The sequence below is a fragment of the Halictus rubicundus genome, chromosome 16 (genome assembly GCF_050948215.1).
Source record: "Halictus rubicundus isolate RS-2024b chromosome 16, iyHalRubi1_principal, whole genome shotgun sequence".
NCBI classification, from domain to species: Eukaryota; Metazoa; Arthropoda; class Insecta; order Hymenoptera; family Halictidae; genus Halictus; species Halictus rubicundus.
The window spans coordinates 2,212,212-2,234,890 of NC_135164.1; the positions used below are offsets into that span (position 1 = coordinate 2,212,212).

The 22,679-nt window shown below is 37.0% G+C and overlaps 2 protein-coding genes across 7 annotated transcripts; one reads left to right on the forward strand and one right to left on the reverse strand.

Moving 5' to 3' along the window:
- The first annotated feature begins 3,892 nt into the window (after positions 1–3,892).
- Positions 3,893–7,009, forward strand: LOC143361958 (uncharacterized). Of its 3 annotated transcripts, XR_013083554.1 has the most exons (4): positions 3,893–4,650; positions 5,118–5,548; positions 5,778–6,757; positions 6,838–7,009. XR_013083554.1 is itself a non-coding variant. In XM_076801699.1 (3 exons), exons 2-3 carry the CDS (start codon positions 5,146–5,148, stop codon positions 6,242–6,244), a joined length of 870 nt encoding a protein of 289 aa, XP_076657814.1. In that variant the 5' UTR covers positions 3,893–4,650; positions 5,118–5,145; the 3' UTR covers positions 6,245–7,009. The 3 variants fall into 3 exon arrangements, 2 of the variants coding, with proteins under 2 accessions (XP_076657814.1, XP_076657815.1); XM_076801699.1 differs by having other exon boundaries at positions 5,778–7,009; XM_076801700.1 differs by having other exon boundaries at positions 5,122–5,548; positions 5,778–7,009.
- Positions 7,010–16,315: 9,306 nt separating this feature from the next.
- Positions 16,316–22,588, reverse strand: LOC143362180 (uncharacterized). 4 transcript variants are annotated; one of them, XM_076802115.1, is made up of 4 exons: positions 21,997–22,588; positions 20,473–20,820; positions 19,549–20,398; positions 16,316–19,464 (listed from the first exon to the last, which is right to left on the reverse strand). In XM_076802115.1, exons 2-4 carry the CDS (start codon positions 20,797–20,799, stop codon positions 19,358–19,360), a joined length of 1,284 nt encoding a protein of 427 aa, XP_076658230.1. In that variant the 5' UTR covers positions 20,800–20,820; positions 21,997–22,588; the 3' UTR covers positions 16,316–19,357. The 4 variants fall into 4 exon arrangements, with proteins under 4 accessions (XP_076658230.1, XP_076658232.1, XP_076658231.1 ...); XM_076802117.1 differs by lacking the exon at positions 21,997–22,588 and adding an exon at positions 21,271–21,763; XM_076802116.1 differs by lacking the exon at positions 21,997–22,588 and adding an exon at positions 21,130–21,763.
- Positions 22,589–22,679: the final 91 nt, after the last annotated feature.

Consider the following 22,679-nt stretch of genomic DNA (forward strand, 5'->3'; position numbering starts at 1 on the left):
AAGAATAAATACAATATTCAAGTAATGATAAAATTCAATCGTTCTTATTGTGATCCGTAGTAAAAAACAGAAAATTAATTTTTTTACTTATTTAACCGATAATACCACTTCTAATGCTGGACTGCAATTATTCAAGTAGAGGTAGTAACGAAATAAAAGTGTTATGTAATGAAACTAACTTTCGACGGCTCTTATCCGTATAAAGCTATTTGGTGGCAGTATTATTGCTATTTGTACAAACACACAGATGCACAGATTCTTATATCTTGCAATGCACGTTGTTTTTTTCTCCGTCAACCGATTTCGAAAAGTGTCTAAGTCATTTTAAGTTTTAATTATAATTGTATTGTTTGCTATTTTTTATACCTTATAGAATTGTTTCTTTACATTTTATATTTTTTATTATTATAAGCAATAAACTTTATGTATAATCATTAATTGTATTGTTAAATTTAATTTTCTGTGAGTAATTGTCAATACATATACATTAGTAACCACATCTATTTGTCCGCGGCGAAAACCAAGCTGTCGAACTCGAGGCGGGAAGGACTCACCGCGTCTCTGTCTTTCCCATACGCTGTCCTTCTTAGCGTCCGAAACTTCAATCGTTCATTACACAAGTAATTATCATCGGAATTATATCATATTTGGTTTCATTTTAATCAGAAAAATGCCACGAATATGTTGGTAAAAGTTAAAAAAAAAATAACCAAAAATAAAGAAGTTTTGTAATGGGATTAGTAGTGGTCTTCTGGTCTCACACCGATATAGCCGACAATGTGTGGCCCACTCCTCGGCGACGAGGGTTCTCGAGTTTCGCTGTCCGCTTCTCCGTGCAACATTATATCGGAGACGGATATTCTCTCGGTTTGAATGCCAGTCATTTTGGTGTGCCCAGAGTTGGGCATTATTTAGATAAAAAATTATTTAAATAACGATTCGAATAAAAGATACTTCATCTTTATTCGTTATTCGAAGGTTCGAATAAAAAAGGTATCTTTATTCGATGAGTATCGAATAAATAATTTTATTCGTAGCGGATTTATTCGAACTTCGAGAAATTTTTTCATCTTTCATCCGTATCTTTTATTCGAAGGATTCGAATAACTTTTGCCGAGCGCCGAGCTTCAAAGACCCAGCGACGACAGACGACATACAATGTAAGCGGATGGAGAATCGCGCACGTATGAAAGTTTAAACTTTTAGATTTTTCAATATATCCTCATAAAATTGTAACGCGATGCCTCTAATTCAAACATTCGTAGCATTCTGACCTACCTGCTTCCGGGGGGCGTCTTAATAAAGTCCCCGAAAACCCGTTAAAATAACGGGTGAGGTTCTCCGCCTCCACAAGGGCGTGGAGAAAGTTTCCTCCCCCAAAACAACTGCATTCGGGGACGTTACTCTTGAGGATGCTGTAACGGTCGGGCCGAGGTTCTGGCGATTGTCACGCGTGGATGGCGTGTACGTGTGCCTACGCCGATCGCAAGGGTCCGGGATGCCTCGAAATATTTCCCAATAATGCAGAGACGGAACTTTTCCATAGTGAAATGAGCTAGATAAAAATTCAATCTAGACGGGAAAGTTCCTCAGCAGTCCTACTTTTGCATCATCGAGAAATGATTAGCAATATTCGGCAGCATGTTGTCCGCCAGAGAGGCCTGTAGGAGCATGAGCGGCGCGACAACGTGGATGGCGCTGTCGTAGCTTCGTTCGAATAGCCGTGCCACGACACACTCACGCACCGCCTGGTCAGCGTGTACGTGTGCCGACGGCGATCACAAGGGTCCAGGATGCCACTAACCATTTCCCAATAATGCAGAGACGGGACTTGTCAATGTTGAAAAGAGCTAGATAAAAGAGATAAAAACTAGAAAAAAATCAATTGTTTAAATATACTTTGTCAAACTATTTGTTAGATTTCGCAAACAATAATTTTTAGGGATTTTTGAGGGATTCAGCATGTTAGGTTGATCTTTTTATCTAGTGCGAACAATTACTGAAAATTCACATCCCTGTATTATTGAGAAATGGGTTGCGAAATTCCAGACCCTTCCAACCCTCGTCGGTACACGTACACGCCGACCAGGCGGTGTGTGAGTGTGCCGCCACGCCAGTTCCCATAGCCTCCCTGACAAACGACATGCTGCCGAATATTGCTAAGCATTTCTTGATAACGCAAAAGTAGAACTTCTGAGGAACATAGCACCCTAGATTTAACTTTTATCTAGCGCTTTTGACTACGGAAAAGTCCCATTTCTGCATTATTGGGAAATGGTTTGCGGAATCCCGGACCCTTGCGGAATCCCGAATCCCTCTTCCTCTGTTTTTCCAGTATAGTATGTTGCTCGATACCAAAGACATAGAAGTAGACCCACCACCATATGGCGCTTTGTGTCTCGCATGTAAACAACTGGTTTTCTTACGTCGTCTACGCTGACTAACGATAAACATTGAAACTAGATGCGCAAAAATGATCAAATCTGGTCAAATACAAACGATTGACGAGTTATGTATATGATGCTATGACCATATGTTCAAATTATATTTTTTTATTTGATGTCATTATGTTATATATTGTAAGAGCAGGCGAGCGCACGATTTGCCACATGGGGTAGCAGGGCAGCGACGATCGCGACGGAATCTGATGATCACGACGGAATCTGATGATCAGCGGCCATGGGCCGCGGCGCAGTTCGCCTAGACAATCAACAACGTTACCATGTACGGGCGAGAGTAAATAAAGTTTCATCGAAATAAAGTTTCATCGATTACAATATCTACAATTATCTTTATCAATACAATATTAATAAATATAGATACCGCGTTTTCAAATTATAGAAATACAATTTTCATAAATTTTATTTATACATTTCTCCATACGTATAATTATTATTCGCATTTCTACCATTTTTTAACGGAATGAGAGTGCTCACGCTCACGCCCGGGGTTTTGGCGTTCCCACTTTCGTGACATCGCTGCTTTAGCATGGCACAGAACCGGGCCGTATTTTAGCATGGCACAGAACCGGGAGGTCTTTTAGCATAAAACCGAACCACCGACGAGATATTCTCGTCGGTGCCGGGACCCACTTTGAGACTCGCAGTTTAACACGGGGGCTGGCAGTCTTTCTAAATATCTCGTCGGTGTCAGAGCTGATGCAGGTTCTGGTTCAGGCTAAAAATTAAACTAGGCGGCAGCACCATACCGGGGACACTAAAATCCCGGGCGTGAGCACTCTCACTTCCTCTCTGACGACAAGAGAGGATCTAGGGAACGTACTAAACGTATCGCCTCTTTTACTATCATATTCTCTTAATACAACATTTAATTTTCTCTAATTTCAAAAATTTTACTGTTCCCGAAATTTTCGAAGACATATTCTCTCTGATATGGTCTACGTCAGGCATGGGATCCAAGTACTTCCTCGATAATGTGGAAACCTATTGATACGAATGTGTCGTAATGCGCCACGCGCAATTCATATAGTACGGGGCCTGAGGTGGCTCAAGAACTTGGTTCGTGACGGGGAGCGAGACGCGCGGCCGGGACAAGGGGGCGTAGCCCTCGAAAATCGGCTGAAATGTGCTCTTCTTGCCGACCTTTGACCTAGACCGTAAAACCCATAAGACGTAATGTTTGCCTGTGTTGGCGGCACCGAAACCGCGAGTGTGAACACTCTGATTTCCTCTCGAATCTATTCGTATAACATTACCACAGAGTAAAATGTAGTATTCTGAAATATTGTAACAAAATTATAAGCGACAAAAAATACGCGCGACTCTTCTTCTAGTGAAAAAAGAATTTTACTTGCTTATTATTTTCATAATCCATCCTATGATATTCACTTTCTGTAATCGTTCTATTCCATGCGAAAATTTTAATTGTTATACTTCAGTCATTTCGATCTGTTTACCGCAAGATGTCATCGTTGTGAAAATGCAATTGCACCTGCTGGTCATTCTGATTTTAATGTTAAACAAGGATGACATTATTTGCAACACATCCAACTTCTTTAATCTTCTTTCGATCGATCCGAAGATGAAGGTTTCATCTTAAACTATATCAAATATACCGGTAAAACAATTTCATGTACTCCACTTGGATCCTGCTGTAGGATATACATAGGTACATACCTACATGCGAAGGAGTGAACATACATTACTAATCAATTAAAAAAAATGTAGAGTTTAACAATAAGTTAAATCCGATTAAATGTAATATATGAATAATAATATACTGGGACTTGTCAATAACTAATTTTTTGGTTAAACATTGACATGTGTATTATCGTAAAGAATCGTATTTTTCTGTCGAACCCTTAAATAACCGCCTCTTTTAAATGCCTCTGTATGCATTTTCTATTGTGATCGTTGTATCGTTAAACATTTCGAGATGGTACCTTGGAGAAATGTCTACTGATTGTGATTAAAAAGTTCGTCATATAATCAAGTAAACGACAGAATGTTCTACAAACTAGGTAACTGTCGGCATGCGATCAAAAAATATAATTTTATGAGACGGACGGCTTCGTGAAAGAAACACTTGGAATTTGTGTAGCAGCTGATACATATAAAGATGGCTAAGCTCAATACAAACAAATAGTGACCAGCGACGTGCTGGTTTTGCAACTAGCTCTGCATGTAAATGGTGAGTAAACGCGATTCCTACATCTAACATTAAAAAATAACCTGTTTTTCAAATTACTTTTATATTTCGTTCAAATACTGTGAATTTCTACGAGTATTAATCGGTACATGGACACCTGCCTTGTCGTGCTCAATAAGATCTCCCATTTACGTCGAATTTATAACAACATTTATGCTCGTTACTTCTACACATTTTTCGAAACTGATATTCATATTCAAGTTGACAAATCGTTTCATGGTTTTCTTCAAATTTATCTGACCCTCAACAAAAGCAAAATTTATTAGTTTCAAATTTGGTATAAAATAGGAAAGCTAATTATTACTGTACGAATGAAAAATTTTTGAGAAATGTACCTTGCATTTATTTAAATAGTAATTCTTGTATTTATTCGCATAGACTTCCGTCATAATTTATGATTTATTGTTACCTCAAATGATTTATATTTCTATTGTATTATTCTCTTGTAGACAGATGCTAAAGAGATTTACCTAAAAAATGGCTTATGATCCACGCGATATAAAGTATTCGTCAGACGTTCATACTCACCAACATAATCAACCTAATATGAATGGGTATGCATATTCTGGACATCCTTCACATCATGTTCAGCAGACAGATGAGAATAGGAATGAGAATACTTGTGGAAATAAAGAAGTATGTCCACAAATTACACACCAGTCTTCTGGAACTCAAACCACTCAAAAAGTGGACGCAGCAACAATGACAGATCCATTACAAATAGATTTCAAACTCACGTCTGAGTATTTAGCACGGTGTTCTAATACATTAGGATTACCATATGTAAGTAAATATGAAGAAACTGGAAATAACCTGACACGTAATTGTCAAGAGGTCCGACCAAAAATTGAATATGAAGTTGAACCACAACATATCAATGGTAAACGCATACGTTTTGTACCAAGTTGGGTTTTAGCCAATTAAAATTTTTAATTTGATGAAAACTAATGCTTTTGATTAACTGTCGTAAACAAGTGTATGGCTCATTTGATCAGATAATCATTAATTGCATTAAACATTGCTCAACTTTGGTTTTATAACTAATGTAAACTATTGTATCTGTTTTTTTTATATCATGGTTTTTAATATGAACATTGTAAATGTTTCAGGTACATTAGTCTATCATTGTCCAGAATGTGCATACAGGTTTGAAAATCAGGATGCATTGCATGAACACCTTGAAGAGCATAGACAGCGACCTTATATCTGTGATATTTGTGGTGCGAGTTTAAAGCGTAAAGAACATTTGGACCGCCATAAACAAGGTCACAATAAAGATAGGCCTTATCAGTGTAACATGTGTTGTAAAGCATTTAAACGTAACGAGCACCTTGCTCGACATATGATAATACATTCAGGTAGCAAAAATCAAGTATGTACAGAATGTGGGAAAGCTTTTTATAGAAAGGATCATTTGAAGAAACACTTACAAAGTCATAATAGTAGCAGAAGCAAAAATCCAAATAGTTCTCAAAATAATCCGAATAGTCAAAATAACGGTGAAGAGGGATTAAGCAATTTTGCAATGATGATGAGGCAGGCTGGGTCACCTCCATTTTCTATTTTGCGAACTTAATACATTTTTACCTTGATCTTATGTCAAGATCATTTTAGAATTTATGCAATTTAAATGCAAGAGATTGATACAATGAGCTTTGCTGGAGACATTTTTAGGAAATATGAAATAATTGTTGATAGTTTCGAATTTTTGCAGTTGATTAGTCATCAAATATTACCTGCAAATAGTGTATGATATAAAACAAGCTCTAATGTATTCCCGCAAAGGGTATAGCCGGATAAGATGGTTAAAAGTGCCCCCAAACCAAGTCGGTACAGCTATCACAAGGGTAGTTATTGGGTGAGCACGGTTTAATGAATTATGCTATATTTCTTCTGTTCTGCTCAACAAAAAATTACGAAAAAATTAATGACCATTCTACCTAATAGCACACATGACAGTGAATTATATCAGTTTTTATGATTATTAATGTGTATTTTTTTCAGATTTTTCGGATTATGCGAAAATGTTTAAAAAAATTGGAAATCTTAAAAAATTCGAAAAAAATGCATATTTCGTATTGAAGTTTTGGTAAGATCGATTAAGATACCAGTTTTATAAAAATTCAATAATGAGATATTGTTGATACCCTGGTTCTTAATTTTTTTCAGAATTTTTTATAAATTGCAAAGTGTTTAATGAAATAAGAACTCACTCGGTGCAGGATTCGATCCTGGGCCAAAAGATTCGTAGCCAGAGACCTTACCGACTGCGCCAACCGAAACTGTTGGAAGTCATCCTCATACATTGATATATAACGCAAATAAAATATTTTACATTGCATTTTTAAGTTTGTACGTTATTTTTCCGAATATAAAAATGTTTAATATTACATAAGACACCTACAAAAAGGTAAAGAGGCATCGAAAAAAATTATAAAAAATTCTGAAATCAAATTAGGAACAATGGTTTTAATAATATTTCATTACTGAATTTATATAAAACTGGTATCTCCAACTTCAATATGAAATATGCAATGGTGTGACCAAAAATCAATTTGGTTTGGGAGCAGTTTTGACCATCTCATTCGTCTATACCCTTTTATATTTTTCTCTTTTGAAGACGCTTCTGACATGCACAATGTTCTTGAAGTACCTGTTAAGAACATTCGTTAGATCTAGATTTATTAAATTATTTTTTCCAGGTTTTGTATTTTCGATAATATTTAACAAGAATTAAGGCAATAAGAAATGCCAAAATTAAATATGAATTGATCTGATTTTTAGAAAAAAGTACAACAGTCCTTTAAATCTTTTTTTCTATAGTAAAAATGAAAGAAAATGATGCAGATATTTTATGATGAAATGCACACACAATTCTTGTTATATCCATGATATAGAAAGGAATATATTGCAAATGTAATAGAAAAAGAAAATATACGAGTTTCCGTTTCTCATTGCAGTAATGGCATCAACCTTTTGGATAACGTGCCTAACGAAAACAATACAATGTTTGCACAATATAGGGAGAAAATGATTAAAATCAGTAACTGAGCCTTGTGTAAAGAAATGTTTTTTTTTTCTTTTAAACAGAAAAGGAACATTGCAAGACGTAATTCTAGAAAAGCATTACGTTTAAAAAATACATAGTTCTTTTAATCAAATATTTTTTCTCCCACCGCAGTGCTGTACATATACAATAATGTTAAAAAAATTTGTACACGTTAAACGTTCCATTCAGGCCGCGAAAAAAAACGTGGCACGGAATGTGTTAAAAGATAAAATGGTTAAAAAAAATTTAGGAATCTTGTAAGTGTCTTTGCAGTGTCCCTTTGCACTTGGAACTGATTGTGAGATAGTGATTATTTCTTTCACAGATTACTATCAGGAAACGAATACCGAGACTAAATACACGTTAACCATTTATGTAATATTTATAGTTTATATGATACATACAGCTGCGTATGTTATTGTATGTGTGTCTATGTACAAACGCGCGTATAATATATACTACATGTTATTATATTATATATTATATATTATGCGCACATTTGCATATAAAATTGTTACTTTGACTTTTTCTTTGTACATTATTTATATTTATTAAGAAAACTGACCATGTATCGTCTTTAATACGTAATGCTTCCAAAATGTACATAATTAATATACACAGGAACACATACACACAAACACACGAAATATGGTAAAAAACCGTTTTGTTATTGGTTGTAGTAATCGCAATTAAAATAATAAATGATTATTACATAAAATAATAAATTTTTTAAACATGAATCTACACGATTATTCTTTGAAGAGTGTTCGTGAGACGGTGCAAATATGTTGTTAAGTGTTTAAGTTAAAATATAACATTTTGAAAATGTATTCCTGAACCTTTTTATTGAATGATTCCTAGAGCCACACGGTGATGTCGATAACTTATCGACACAAACCTATCGCCGTCCTACCTTCTCGCGGCTCCGCTCATTGGACGATGTCTGAGTACATACCAATATGGCGGCGTCCTTACCTGTCAAAAACGCTTAAAATCGTTCAACTTTAAACACGCATAACTTTTGAACCAGTAAATTCCTAAAGTTAAAACTTGAATTTTGGCATTTTCTTGTCAAAATCTACGGAATTATGTAAAAAAAGTCCAACAATCGTGGTCTCCTAAGGTGAAGTTTAGTCCGTAATTTGTTGAGATTTTTGTAAAAAGTTGGAAAACTGTGAACTACCTCTGCCAAGCAGAAAGAAGTAGGGATTGCAAATAAAAACTAGCAACTTGTCATTTCTTCATTTGATTTTTCATACAATTTATAATATATATATATATATATATATATATATACATATATACATGTACAGGGTGAGTCACCAAACGTTAGCACCTCAAATATCTTTGTTGTTTCTAAAGATATGTAAAATATGGTAACGACAAAGATGAATGGTACAATGGGGCTGACACGATGCAAAAAAAAATTTTGTTTTTATGTCATTTTTTTGGAGATATCAAGGTCACCTTGACTTTTTTTAAATGGAACCACCCTTTTTTAAACACCTACAATGATAGTCCCTTTCATTAGGAATTCAGTGACTATAATTAGTCCAAGGTCATTCAAGGTCAAGGACAGAAAAAACGTATCATTCCCGTGCAATTCTTGATGGAGCGATATGTGGAACGGATGAAATTTATGTCGGGTCAGAATTCGTATTACGCTACTTTGACTTATGCCTGCTTCCCGGGCAATTTTTCTCGTACTCACGTGAGGATTGACAGCTATAGCTGCTAAAATATTAATTTCATTGTTTTCATTAGTCGTGGGATTCTTCCGTTTGTACTGTCTTGCATGTACACTTCCAGTACTTCGAAACAATCGGTACGTATTAGTGAAAGTATGTCTAGAAGGAGTGTTTCGCTCGGGGTACCTTTCTTCATAAAGTAGTCGGGCCTGCACTGCATTTTTTCTACATTCACAGTAAATCGTGATCATATCACACTTTTCAGTCATCGAATATAACATAGCGGAATCGCGTTTGGAAACATACTGATAGTAAATAAGAATGCTGAATAACATTGAAGGACCTTAGTATGTTTACTTTAACTACGACCATAGAATGTTTACTATTTCCTACAAGTCTCAACCGTGATAAACGTATTCTGCTTCCATATTTTAATTTTATACGTTTTTTCTGTCCTTGACCTTGAATAACCTTGGACTAATTATAGTCACTGAATTCCTAATGAAAGGGACTATCATTGTAGGTGTTTAAAAAAGGGTGGTTCCATTTAAAAAAGTCAAGGTGACCTTGATATCTCCAAAAAAATGACATAAAAACAAAATTTTTTTTGCATCGTGTCAGCCCCATTGTACCATTCAACTTTGTCCTTACCATATTTTACGTATCTTTAGAAGCAACAAAGATATTTGAGGTGCTAACGTTTGGTGACTCACCCTGTATATAGCCATATAGAGGAGAGGGATACCCATATATATATATATATACATACATACATATATATATTACATAGGGTATTACATAAAGCAGTACTGGGAAATGTCTGGAAAGAACGTTAACAAACTTTAAACCTCTATCTTCGCAGTCTAAATTCATCTGTCTGTATTTATACCTACATCTCGCTTATACGTTTCTTCCTTTTATTATTTTTGTTGTCATCTACATTAAGTCTTACTATGTTTGTCAAGTCATATCTGTTTCTTTGTTTTACATTCCTGAAGATTACATGGTTTTTTATGTTTTCTATACAAAAATAAAACACTGAGATCGTCAGAGGGCTTGAATCATAGTTATACAGAATTATTCTTATTAATTCTCTATGTTTCTCTTTCTACCCCCACACTTCGTTTCGTCTTGTTTTTCACTCGTTTCTGTTACGTTTCCCTCTTATCATCCAGGTTGCTCTCTCTATGTTTCCTTTTCAACCTTTTCTCCCTTTTTGATTTACAGACCACAACAAACGAACGATTTGTTACTCTTCCCTTTGTACCCTGGAAGACTGCGGTACAAATGCATTTATTGTAGGCAAAGAAGAAAATAGAAGTGGAATCGAAATGATGAAGTCGAACCAAAAAATTCTTTACTCGTTCGACTGAGTAAAATGCGCTGGCAAATGACTATTTCTCTGTTTTTTCTTTTTATTATCGTTATTATCTATCGGATACCCGGAAAATCGACGACTCAGAACGGAAGCTTTCGATCATTTTACTACTGGACAGGTCAAAATGGCTGGCTTCCGATATCTTTTTTACAGTTATTCAAGTTATAAAAATATTTTCACGAGTAATTTTGAAATAAATACTTTATTTAAGCATGTAATACAATAAAAATCATACAAAATCTAAAGAAATGCAATTTTGTAATTATTACAAGGTAATATATATCGATCGCGTTTACTGCTCCGCAGTTCTAATGTTAATTGTTAGATTAATACTGGTATACATAAAAGTGATCAAATTATATTACTTTATAAAAATAGCAAAATTATATTTATCGTGATATTGCGTGATTTTCATCATAATGTGTGTCCGAAGAAATTAATCGATTGAATAATTCCACACAAATGCACCTATTACGATCGTAATAATCGTTAACTGAAAAATTTGAAACTCGCCATTTTTTATAGTTCTAATATTAAATATAGTGTGGTTATAATTTTAGTTGTATGTCACATAAATGATAAGTCGTTTTATTTCAAAACGTTCGGTTTTCTTCGTTCACCCTGTATACTGGTTAAGACTCTATAGTCTATACTATCTCGAGAGTATCTATAAAATGTCAGCCTTTTCAATCTCCGTAAAAAATTGCAAGAATATTTCTCTTATGACTTGTCAGGTAGTATTGAATTTAGGTGTTCAATAAATATGTATCCGTTAACCTATAACGTACATTTTCGGAAAGATGACGAAATGAAAGGTCAAACTTCACCTTGGATACCCAGAAATTTTTAACTTTTTTTTTATATAATCCTGTAGATTTTGCTTGCATCTATAAAAGTTATATGTAACGATGAATCTATGTATATGTATTAGTCACTACGTCAAAATGTTGATAATGCTGATAATAACCATGACATGGGTTAAAACTGCAGTTGCAATTAAAAGGTATTAATCACCACCTGAATTTATTCAAAACCTACTTGTTGAATCAAATAATGTTTTAAACTGTTTGACACATAACAATTGTATTTCCCAAAAGCGTGAGAGGTAGGGATGCGACCCACCTGTGCGTGCCGATACGGCCATTATTCGTCCGTATCAGTATCGCCAGATGAGGGGAGGGAGCATGAATTGAGTCGCAGACTCTCCGGCTACTCGATAGACATCTATTTTATACGTGTCATGACTTATGCTTTATAAGTACTTATCATAATTCCCCTAGGCCCTAGGCTATTGAACAACTGAGATGTTTGTATGCTTTGTACTATGTCGAGGAGTTTGTATATCTTTTCATAATTTTCCTTTCGGTTTCGTTTCGTTTCACATGCTGTGCTGATGTCTCCGTTTTGGAAAACCGGTAATCATACCTACGCACACGCGTACAGTAAAAAAGGTACACGTGCGAGAAAAAGAGAACAATTTAGTTAGCACACAAATCGTCCGATCAGACACACACGTACAGACCATCGCTCGTTGGTTCATGCAAAATCAGGGCATTGTCCGCGAGAAGGGCGTCAGTACAAAAATGCGAGTCACAAGAGCCAGTGAATCAGCAGATTTGAAACTTTAATTGTTTACTTTTATCATGTTCAATTCTCCTCGTTCATCTTTTGTTTTATGTATCTGTTTACTTATTTCACTTTATGTGTGTAATACAGACGAGATAACAGAAATGTCTTGCATTTGTAAAATTAAACTTGCCTTCTTGCTGTACTTGCTTCAGACAATACGATTTGACGCGGTTCATTGTCGCAACGACCAACAAGTGGTCCGCGTGTAGTTCATGATTTCGTAATTTCGCGATTGCCAAGATCAAGCGTGTACAAACTCATATACGTGTTTTCTTTAATCCAGTAATAGCCGACGGTTTGATTGCCAGCGTCTGATCAACAGTGCGTAATAACTGAAAGGGTGAAGCCATAGACCAGCAAGTGCGATAAAACGAATGGAGAAACGAAGAAAAGAAAACACCGCCTACGCTTCTTTCTTTTCTTATTTCTTCTTTTCAATTCACAAATGCCAATGTTGACCCCCACCGCTTATCGCTAACAAATGCTAAAAATGCTTTCACATAAAAATACGCATCTACAATACGCGTATTTGCCATTTTTACAGCAAAATAAATTGACTTCTACTGTTAATAGGAAAATCCTGTAATTCGTTCACGAAATATGTTGATTACAATGATGCTTACTTCGATTATTAAATTTTATTTGGAAAAAAATATTTGTTTAAGTCACTGATAAAAGTTGGACATTTAATTTTAATACACTAAACCTATAAGACAGAGCTGTTCAGCGTCTGCCTGTAGCTTTGCCCGTAGCTGTGCCCACGAGCCTGTGTCGCCAGATCAAGACATGTCCCCCCACCTCCAACTTGCCCTCCTAACGCGCTATTCCCCACGCTTCTGCTGCGGACCGGTCACGTGACACGTTCCGTCTCTGTGGTGCAGAGAGAGGGTAACTTTTTCCCATCAATTCGTGCTACCGTCCCTCATCTGGCGACACTACTTGCCCGTAGCTGTGCCCACAGGCATCGGCGGGCGCCTTTGCCCGCTAATAGGCATGTTGAGCAGCTCTGCATACAAAGATTGGAACGTTGGAAATCTCGCAATTTTGTGAGGCAGGTTTTTCCCAAATTGAAATTGTAATAGCGGACATGCTAATTTAAAGCTCGCGCGTGCTAAATACAGTTCGCTGGCGCTGTCGATCATATTTCCGCTTTCGGCTCTATCGGTTAGTACGATTAAGAGTTTCGAGACTGCGTAGAAAAATATGGTTCTCAATTGTTCACCCTCATATCTCGCAGAAAATCACGTTTGATTTACAGCAAAGTGTATTTTAACCTTTTCTTTAAGTTTTTCTCTCTTCTCTGTTCGAGCAATGTTTCTTTCGTCCGATCGCTTATAGACACAGTCAATTTTTTTTTTACAATAACTACTGTTAAATAACGGAATCAATGCTTGAAATTTATCGCGTGATCTTCTCGTGTAGGATTCAAGGTCATCGCGAAAAACAACGACGATCGTTCGCGAGTATTGATAATGATATTGCATTTCGAGCAATAATTACTTCACAACCACTTGTGAAGTACAGTTTAAGTATCCTATTGTCTTACATTAAACGATACACGAAAAAAAGCAATAATAACTAGACTGCGGATCTTAATATCTCCCAAGCCAATTTCAAGAATTTGCAATTAAATAAAGTTGTGTTTTTTCTATTAGATCGAGTCAGAAATCATTTTCGTTTCCAGAAACAAGTTTTAAGAATGCATTTATCATTGTAATATTACCTCACCAAATCATTACAAGTAATGTACCATTTTTACATATGATAACGGAAATTATTTATGGGTAGACCGATTATTAAAAATTTTAATAAATCGAAAATAAGATAGCAGTATATTTAAATACTCATAATATATTTACTTGTTTATATTTCACCTATTTATATTTGTCTTAACTGCATAAAATCTGCAGTCTAATAATGACAATCGAACCTCGTATAATTAATCACACAGACCGAAATATTATCAGGAAAAGAGCAACATTTGCTTTCTTCCTTCTCAAAACAACAGTTTTCAAAAACGATGTTACTCAAAATATTTCCAAATCGATATTTCGAAATCAAAATTAGCCCGTAGAACATGGGTTCCCAAAGTGTGGCCCGCGATGTCAGACATCCGCGATCTATTGAATTTATAGAGATAATTTTTTATCGATTTGAACGTATTTTTCGAAAACACTTTTTTTTTGGCCCGCCAAATATTTTGAAATTTACAATTTGACCTACCTACGTGAAACTTTGGGAACCTCTGCCGTAGGGGATTAAATAAATGCTACGGATGGACATTCGACGAAACGGAAAACATCGCGTTAAATTCCTGCATGATTCTGTTCGATTTATGATTTTCCGTTTGACGGTTTCTCGATCATAAAGTGAGACACACGCAAATTCAACTTTATTATCTCTTTCTCTTACTCGTAATTCTTCTGTCTCGCACATTATTAGTTGGTGCAACTCGGGCAATAAAGGCCTATCCCTTATTACTACTTATGCTCTATAAAACGCGATACTTATCTTTTAACTAGACCTTACTATCGAGTATAAAAACAAAAAGTTGTTCTGGCTTCTAGCGATACGAAAATAGGATAGAAACTGAACATTTCGATTGCAGATCTCTTCGAATCATGGCTTCAATATCATTTTCTTAGTTTACCTTCGTATCCTTCAACTCCCTAACACAAAAATCTTCTGTTTCCATCGAAGGAACAATTTCCACAGAAATTATGGCGTCGATTAAAATTAACAAAGAGGATGTGTTATATCGACTGACGTCAGCAGATAAACTTGTTTGCTCCATCTTCCACACTGACAGACCCTTCCACCCCCCTCCTACCCTCACTGTTGCCGCAGAAAAGAAACGTCTTGTAAAAAGTTTTCTCCCGATCATTTTTCGCGTTATTAAAAAATATTTCATTTTGTTCGTCTCTCCGTCGCCCGTCAACCCGCCTTTTTTGTTTAGTCATTTCGCTCGTTTTGTGGCGCAAAAAATAGCTGGTATGGCGAAAAAACGACGAAATACAGTTTCCGAGAACGGGAGACGGAAGAAGGAACGGAGCATACAGGGTGTCCCGAAAAGAGCTACGCACGGGGCCATTCCTTAGACCCGATTTAGGTTGGAATAACGTGTGCGGGAGCGGAAACAGTCCAGCGCTATGCCAAGGCACCGGAAAATTGTTTTTCTTCCTTCTTTAGAGACGCGTTCAACTGTTTATTCCTCCCACCTCTTCCTTTCTTTCTTTTTTCCCATTTTTTTTATTCAATAGGAACACCAACTATACGCCCGCACACCTCGACGAAACGGTCGGTTCTGCTTAATTTATACCAAAGGAGCATTCAAACTATCCGCCTCGTCGAAAGTGGGGAACATAACCTTCAAAATAGACCGCTTCTTGAGCCTCTCATTTGTTTCATCACTCAAAAAATCGTATGCCGACTTTCGAAAAATCTTTCATAGTCTCTCTCTCGCTCGCTCGCTTGCTTTCTTCTTTCCGTTTCTTATAAATCGTAAAGCTATTTGTCAATAATCTTACCGCATAGTCCATTTCCGTGTTTCAGAAACTTTGATATACATTTCTGTTACAATACATGCAGCTACTCCTTTTTGTAATTTCTCACAGGCTCTCTCTCTCTCTCTCGCAATCTATTTTCCTCTTTCCTTGTCGCTCGCTTTATATACGCGTGCGCGCGCACTCACACGACATACACACACGCACGCATTTACACTCGGCTCATTCCTCCCTAACCAGCAATCGCTTCTTTTTCCTCTCTGCCCTTTCATAGTAATTTCTTTCTTTTCTTTTTTTTTGCTTGTATACAAACTTATTCGCTAAACGTATAATCTAAGATGTACTCTCTGTTTTTCTTTTCTCTCTCTTCCTCCCCCCACTCTCTCTCTTTCTCTCTCTCTCTCTCTCTCTCTCTCTCTCTCTCTCTCTCTTTCTTCACGGTTACAAGTACATGGCGGTGGAGTATTTTTTTTTATATAATAATACAGTTCATTTTTTATATATATATTTTTTATGTATATATATATATATATATAATATATTTTTAGTACATCCTTATACTTGAGGTCTGGCGGATCCTGAATTTTTCATATTACTTGCTAGAACGTATGACGCTAGAAACATGATGCGGAAGAGTTACATATAATGAACTTTCTATGGAAGAAGACTAGTGTCGTAACTCGAAACTATTGTTAACAGGTTGGAGCGAACAACCGAAGAATCAGTTTGAGAATGGAAAGAACATGCGTGTACAGCGAGATCTTCGTAACAGCATTTTAGGCGTTCATGATAATTCGATAAAAATTGTACTAAAAATTTCATGAAAAAAAAATCAAAGAAATTGTGTAAGAAAAAATGCCCTCTATTGCTCTTCTGTATGAAAGAATTTGTGTCTTTGTATCTATATTGTAAATTGTACATGATAAATGTCTAAACATACAACACACGCACGCCCGCGCGCGCGTATTTTCCCGCAATTTCGTTCTTTAAAAGTTTAAATTTATAATTCGCATTTTATCGATACAAGACTGCAGCCAGTGGTTGATTTTATATTTCGCACTTTTTTTCAAAATTTACATGCGATTTTCAATGATAATAAGCACATAATCATAATCTACAAATGTAGGAGCATATTAGCAGTTCAACCATTTCAATGTCACTCAAGGTGAACATGAATTTTTAATGAAAACAAGTACTTCCAGCAATGTTTCCTCAGAACAGTTTCTTTTTTTATGAAATTATCACAAGTTCCCAAAACAATTTTGTATACTGTATACCATTGCGACGAACACACTGTACATTCACGCTTCAACTAGTAATGAAAAATATATCGGCAATAGATTTTTATATATTTTCTATGTTATTATTTCTCATCATTACAAAATACTTTATCTATTTTTGTAATAAATAGCGGTGGATCTCTGGAACGCGTCGTTCTCCCAACGAATATGAAGAATTTTATAACTTCTTCTTTTTTTCTTTGCTTTCTCTTACTTTGTCTTTTTCTCCCTCTGGTATTTGCGCATCACATTCCTAACTACGTTTAATTATGTTTTGCTTGATTTACTCTTTTATTTTATATCACGCGAATATATATATCGTATATATTCAACGTTATACTGTTGTTGTTGTTGTTGTTGCATATAACAATTAAAAAATAAAACCGTCGATAATCTTTCGATCAAGTGCTTACCTATGTCACTTATGGCAAGAAGTGGTACCGGCGAAAGGAGCTCAAAAAAAATGGCACGATAAATAATACTACATAGTACGTAATTAATAAGAGATTAAGAAATAAGAAAAAAGGAAGGTCAGACAAGTGTGATTTTGTCCGAAACGATCACAGTCCGCGAGGATAACTTTCCAAGTGTGATTAAATACGTGGAAAAGAAACTAGTATTTTTAATGGCGACTGCTCGAACAAGGCAGCTCGTGTGTATGTAGATACGCGCAATACGGAAAAGAATAAACAAGGAAAGTATCAAGTGTTTCGCGCACAAGCGAAAAACCTTATTATTATTAACGAAATCAGTGCTCAACGAAGGTTAAAAAGATTTAACGAAAAAATATGTATAAAAACAATGTAAAAAACGATATATAAAAAAACTACGTAAACTCGTAATGATCTTACGCTGTAAAAGATTTCTTTTATATTACGATTCTTGTGAGATCGTAAAAATATTCGTGTATATAAATATATATGTATACATATATTTATACATACTTATATATGTAAATGTAAAACGTACAAGCAAAAATTTGGAGCTGTATCGTAAAATATAAAATACTGTCAACTTTGTATAGTATTTGCGAAATAATGTTAAAGAACGCGAAATAAAAACGTTTTTTTATCGATTAAAATATTGCCACATTTTTAGCTATGTTTTCCAATGGTTTGCCAAAGCAAGGAAGTTTCATTTAAATCGAAAACATAAATTGCAGATCACTATAGATTAATTCTTTCAAAATAACCACACGAATAAAATTTTTGATTTGATTTTAACTTAGGGAAGAACCGAAAGATATTATTTATTAATCGGAGGGATGTTGTTCGCATCTTTATATACAGATCTCCCTTCGCGAAGTTTATAAAAATGGATACTGTTACTTGCACACAACAGTTTAAAAATAAACAATACAAAAATAAACTTACTGAAACCTGAACGATGTAATAATGGATCATTACAATGCAATAATAAAAAAATGTGTAAAATATCATCCACAATATCTTTTTTTGTCGATAAGCTTCCATAGCTTACTTAGCTTCTGTGTATTTAACACCAAGCCTTCATAAAAATATGTTTTGTTTTTCATACGTAAATACAGTATGGCAAGACTCTTATATCAGGCTCTATTCTAATGTTTTTAGAGAAAATTATAGTTTCTCTTTCACATGTGCATGGAAACACTCTCTATGCCATTCTCTGCTTCTTTTTGATCATATATATATGAGTGTGTATATATATATATACACTTTTTGAGATAAGATCTACACGGTATCATGTCAAAACCATATCCAAAAGTCAGGTAGTAATAAAACTGTGCATACGGTTGAGAAACTCATGTAAAACGACAGTTTTCGCAATATTGTACTAAGACATAGAGAGTCAGCGGCGTTACGAATAATTATCATATTTCTAGAGAACTCATTAAAGCCCCAAATCATGAAAAGCAGTCAAGAATTCACTGCTAGTAACGTTTGTATAATTTTTCAGTGTTACCTCTTGACTGAGGTCTTCCCCTGATCTCAGAACTCTTTAACATGTCCTAAGAAACTGAGCTCGTGCGTCTGATAATGGCTGGACGTAGCAAGTGGTGTGACGCTCGATTGATGCGCCACGTTGACTGTTGCCAAATGATGATGATGCAACGAATGATGAGAAGTATGCGTATGAAGAATATTATTCGGATGGGGAACCTGGAAGTTCCCTGGTGGCGGGGCTCAGGACAGGAGAGGACCTGGATGTCCACCAGAAAGGACAGACGATGCTGTAACAGCAGTTGTCTGCATATTCGAGACATTGTTCTGTTGTTGACTTTGCTGTGTACCTAATAAACAGACATTGTGCACATAAAATATGTTTTCACATTATCGTTTCGATATGGATAAAAGGTACGATTGTTAAACCTTACCAGCATTTTGGCTAAGCTCAGCTTTCACTCTCCTCGCAATGTGGCTTCTGGTGTGTTTTCTTAAATGATCTTTACGATAGAATCCTTTTCCACATTCTGTGCATACATGACGCTTTTCTCCAGAATGTATAACAAAATGTAGCGTCAATTGTTCTTTCCTTTTGAATGCTTTCAAACAAACAGTACAAACGTATGGCCGTTCCGGATTATGACTCTGTTTGTGACGTGTAAGATGATCTTTTCTTTTTAAACCTGCACCACAAATATCGCAAACAAATCTTCGTTCCAAGGTATGGCCTAGTAAATGTTGCTCTAATAATTCACGTTCAGGATACGCCATATGACATTCAGGACAGCAATACAATGTAGAACCATCTAAAGCTGTAGTTAAGCGAATTTCACCAGGTTTTGGACGTGGTTTTTTCTCCTTTGGAGCCTTCTTCTTTTTCTTCTTTTTATTATTCGGAGACATCATTATATTAGGCGTTGTAGTTGTTGCTACAGCTACCGAAGTTGTTTGTGCCATTTCCGACTCTTTCTTAATACTTTCTGCAGAGTACTTTAAAAAATGATGTAAACTTAAAGGTAAAGTACTAGCTGGCAAGTGACTGAGGTAATCGGCCACGGTAGAACCAGGAGTGGCCAGAGATTGCCATGTTGCGGGCATAGTTGCAGGAGTTTGAGTATGAGCGTGTTGTTGGTGATGTTGATGCATTGTATAATCTTGCTGGTTTCCATTAGTCGTATTTTCTCCATTGCGCTGTTGCTCGTCTGTCTTTTTGTCCTTATTTTTATCCTTATCCTGTAGAAGATTGCAAACGTCTTGTTGATTTATGGTTTCGGTCGCTTGCTGAAAAGTTTCGATCGCCATAAAGTCTATATACAGTAAAAACTTATACGTATACTTATAGGAAAACCATTTACCTGGTGATAGGAACGCTTCTCTTGCATTCCAGGCGAATTCGAGGGCCGCTGTTGAACCGGTTGAGCTTGAGAGTATGGCACATTTGGATAATGATGAACATTGCTATTCGGATAGGTAGCCTTATTGTTCATCATTACTTGCGACTGAGCAGATTGCACTCCGTTGCTCTCAGGACGGTACTTTCCCATAACCGGCACTCCAATAGGAGGCTGGTTGGGAAAATGATTGGCGTAGCGCCCGCCCGCACCGCCGGAGCCGTCGGTAGCGAACTGATGGATACTCGGAATAGTACCGGGAAAGTGGCCTCCGAACGGCGGGAAATTCATTGCAAACCGTCAATCAAATATCTGTAAGGTCATAGAACATCAGAATTGACATGATCGCGCACGGGAAACGGCACTTGAACGGTAGTTAGTTTACAGGGTATTTCCGCAAGTGAATAGTGTTTGTCCATCAACCGACGTCCTTTATCATTTTGCCGACAAGCTCCAGGCACGATTTATTATTACGATATACTAGTACGATACACGTAAACGGCGGTCGAACAAATTGTAAATGTCAGCCGGTAACATGTGCTCAAATGGTACATCGCCACCCGCTCACTCAGACAAAGGTCGCAGCGTTGTCCGAAACGAGAGCTCGAGAATTGTACATACATCGGAAAATTGTCAGCAACATCGTTGGTAACGAACAACGAATTCCGTAGACGTTCACGCACGCCACGATATTCGCGGTACGCCGCGTCAAAATATCTGGCGCGTCTTGCTCGAACGACGCCCGAGTATGTATTTACTCACAGCGACGTCCCTCTCCCCATGTTTCTTCGCCGTGGAATCGAATCCTTTCCTCGGAGGGGGGTCTCCGAGAGGTAAAACAGTGAGGAAGCGTATTTTTGCAGCACGAGAGAAGCACGACAGAAGCACACCGTCGGACGCCGACGCTACGTCGACCGTTTCCGTCTCCGTCTGTCACGACGAAGGTACATACACACGCGAGACGGGAGAAACAGTCGGTCTTGTTCCTCGAAACCGCACGGCCGATTCGAGAGGGAAATTCTTCACGGGAATCACACTGTACAACTGAACAACCATCCGTATTCGTGTGACGAAGATACCGAACAGTTTTAGACAGCTATAGAGAGGGATAGAACGCGCAACAAAGACGTTAAAAAACGAATATTGTACGCGGCCAGGATTGTCGCGATGCGGGGGAAGGGTGGCCGTAGAGGGACGGCAGCGCGAAGAACGGGAATCGGAGGATGGGGAAGAATGAGGAGAATGGGAGGGGTGGAGGAGAGAAGGACGCAGGGGGGGATGATCTGGTCAGAGGGATGGGTAGCGTACGCGCAGTGGGATGAAGCGCGAGGGGAGAGATCCCGAGACTTTCCCCTCTCAGCACCTAGTCGATACGCGGGGCCGAATTCGCACGAAATTCAGCAGAAAATGGCCGTGCTATACTACACGCCGAACACGACGAGCCCACGGGTTCGCCGATTTCGCGAATTTGCCAAACGATCAACTTACCATCTAGTACTTAGCAGCCCGCGCTCGCCTGGCCAGGATTTTCACGGAACCGAGAACTTCCGAAAAAAGATCCCCTGTTCTATGTATGTGCCGTTGACACCTGTCCCTCAAGTCGGCGCCCCCACCCCATCAGTCCGCCCTCTACTGTGCCAGCCTCTTAACTATTTTTTCTCTCTTCCGGCCCTCTTCTCCGATCGCGCCGACGAAAATGCCCGAATCCACCGGGGTTTTAACTTCGAATCGCTCCCGACGACCTGCCATTATTTTTCTCTCTTCTACTTGTATTCTCATCGCGTTCGAGTCGGAGGGAGTCGGAGATACAATGGCTCAAAAAACGATTTCTCTACCCAGTTTTTTTGCACATTAATCGTACATTAACAGTATTGAACAGTGTTCAACTGTCAGTGTTCTGTTCTGCATAGAAATGTAAATATAACAAAGATATATTTTACTCTAGCACGATCAGAAGTTATAGTGACTTATTAATAATATTTCTATACCTATATAAGTCAATAAACCACGACTAAGTGAAAACATAGCGTTACTCTCATAATTGAAATACTTTCTAAGGCTCCTTCAAAATTACATGCATTTTTTAACAGGAATTCAGAACCAAGAAATAGATGTACAAAACTTGTTTGACCCACTGTATATCCTCTGGGAATATCGGGGAGCACCTCGGT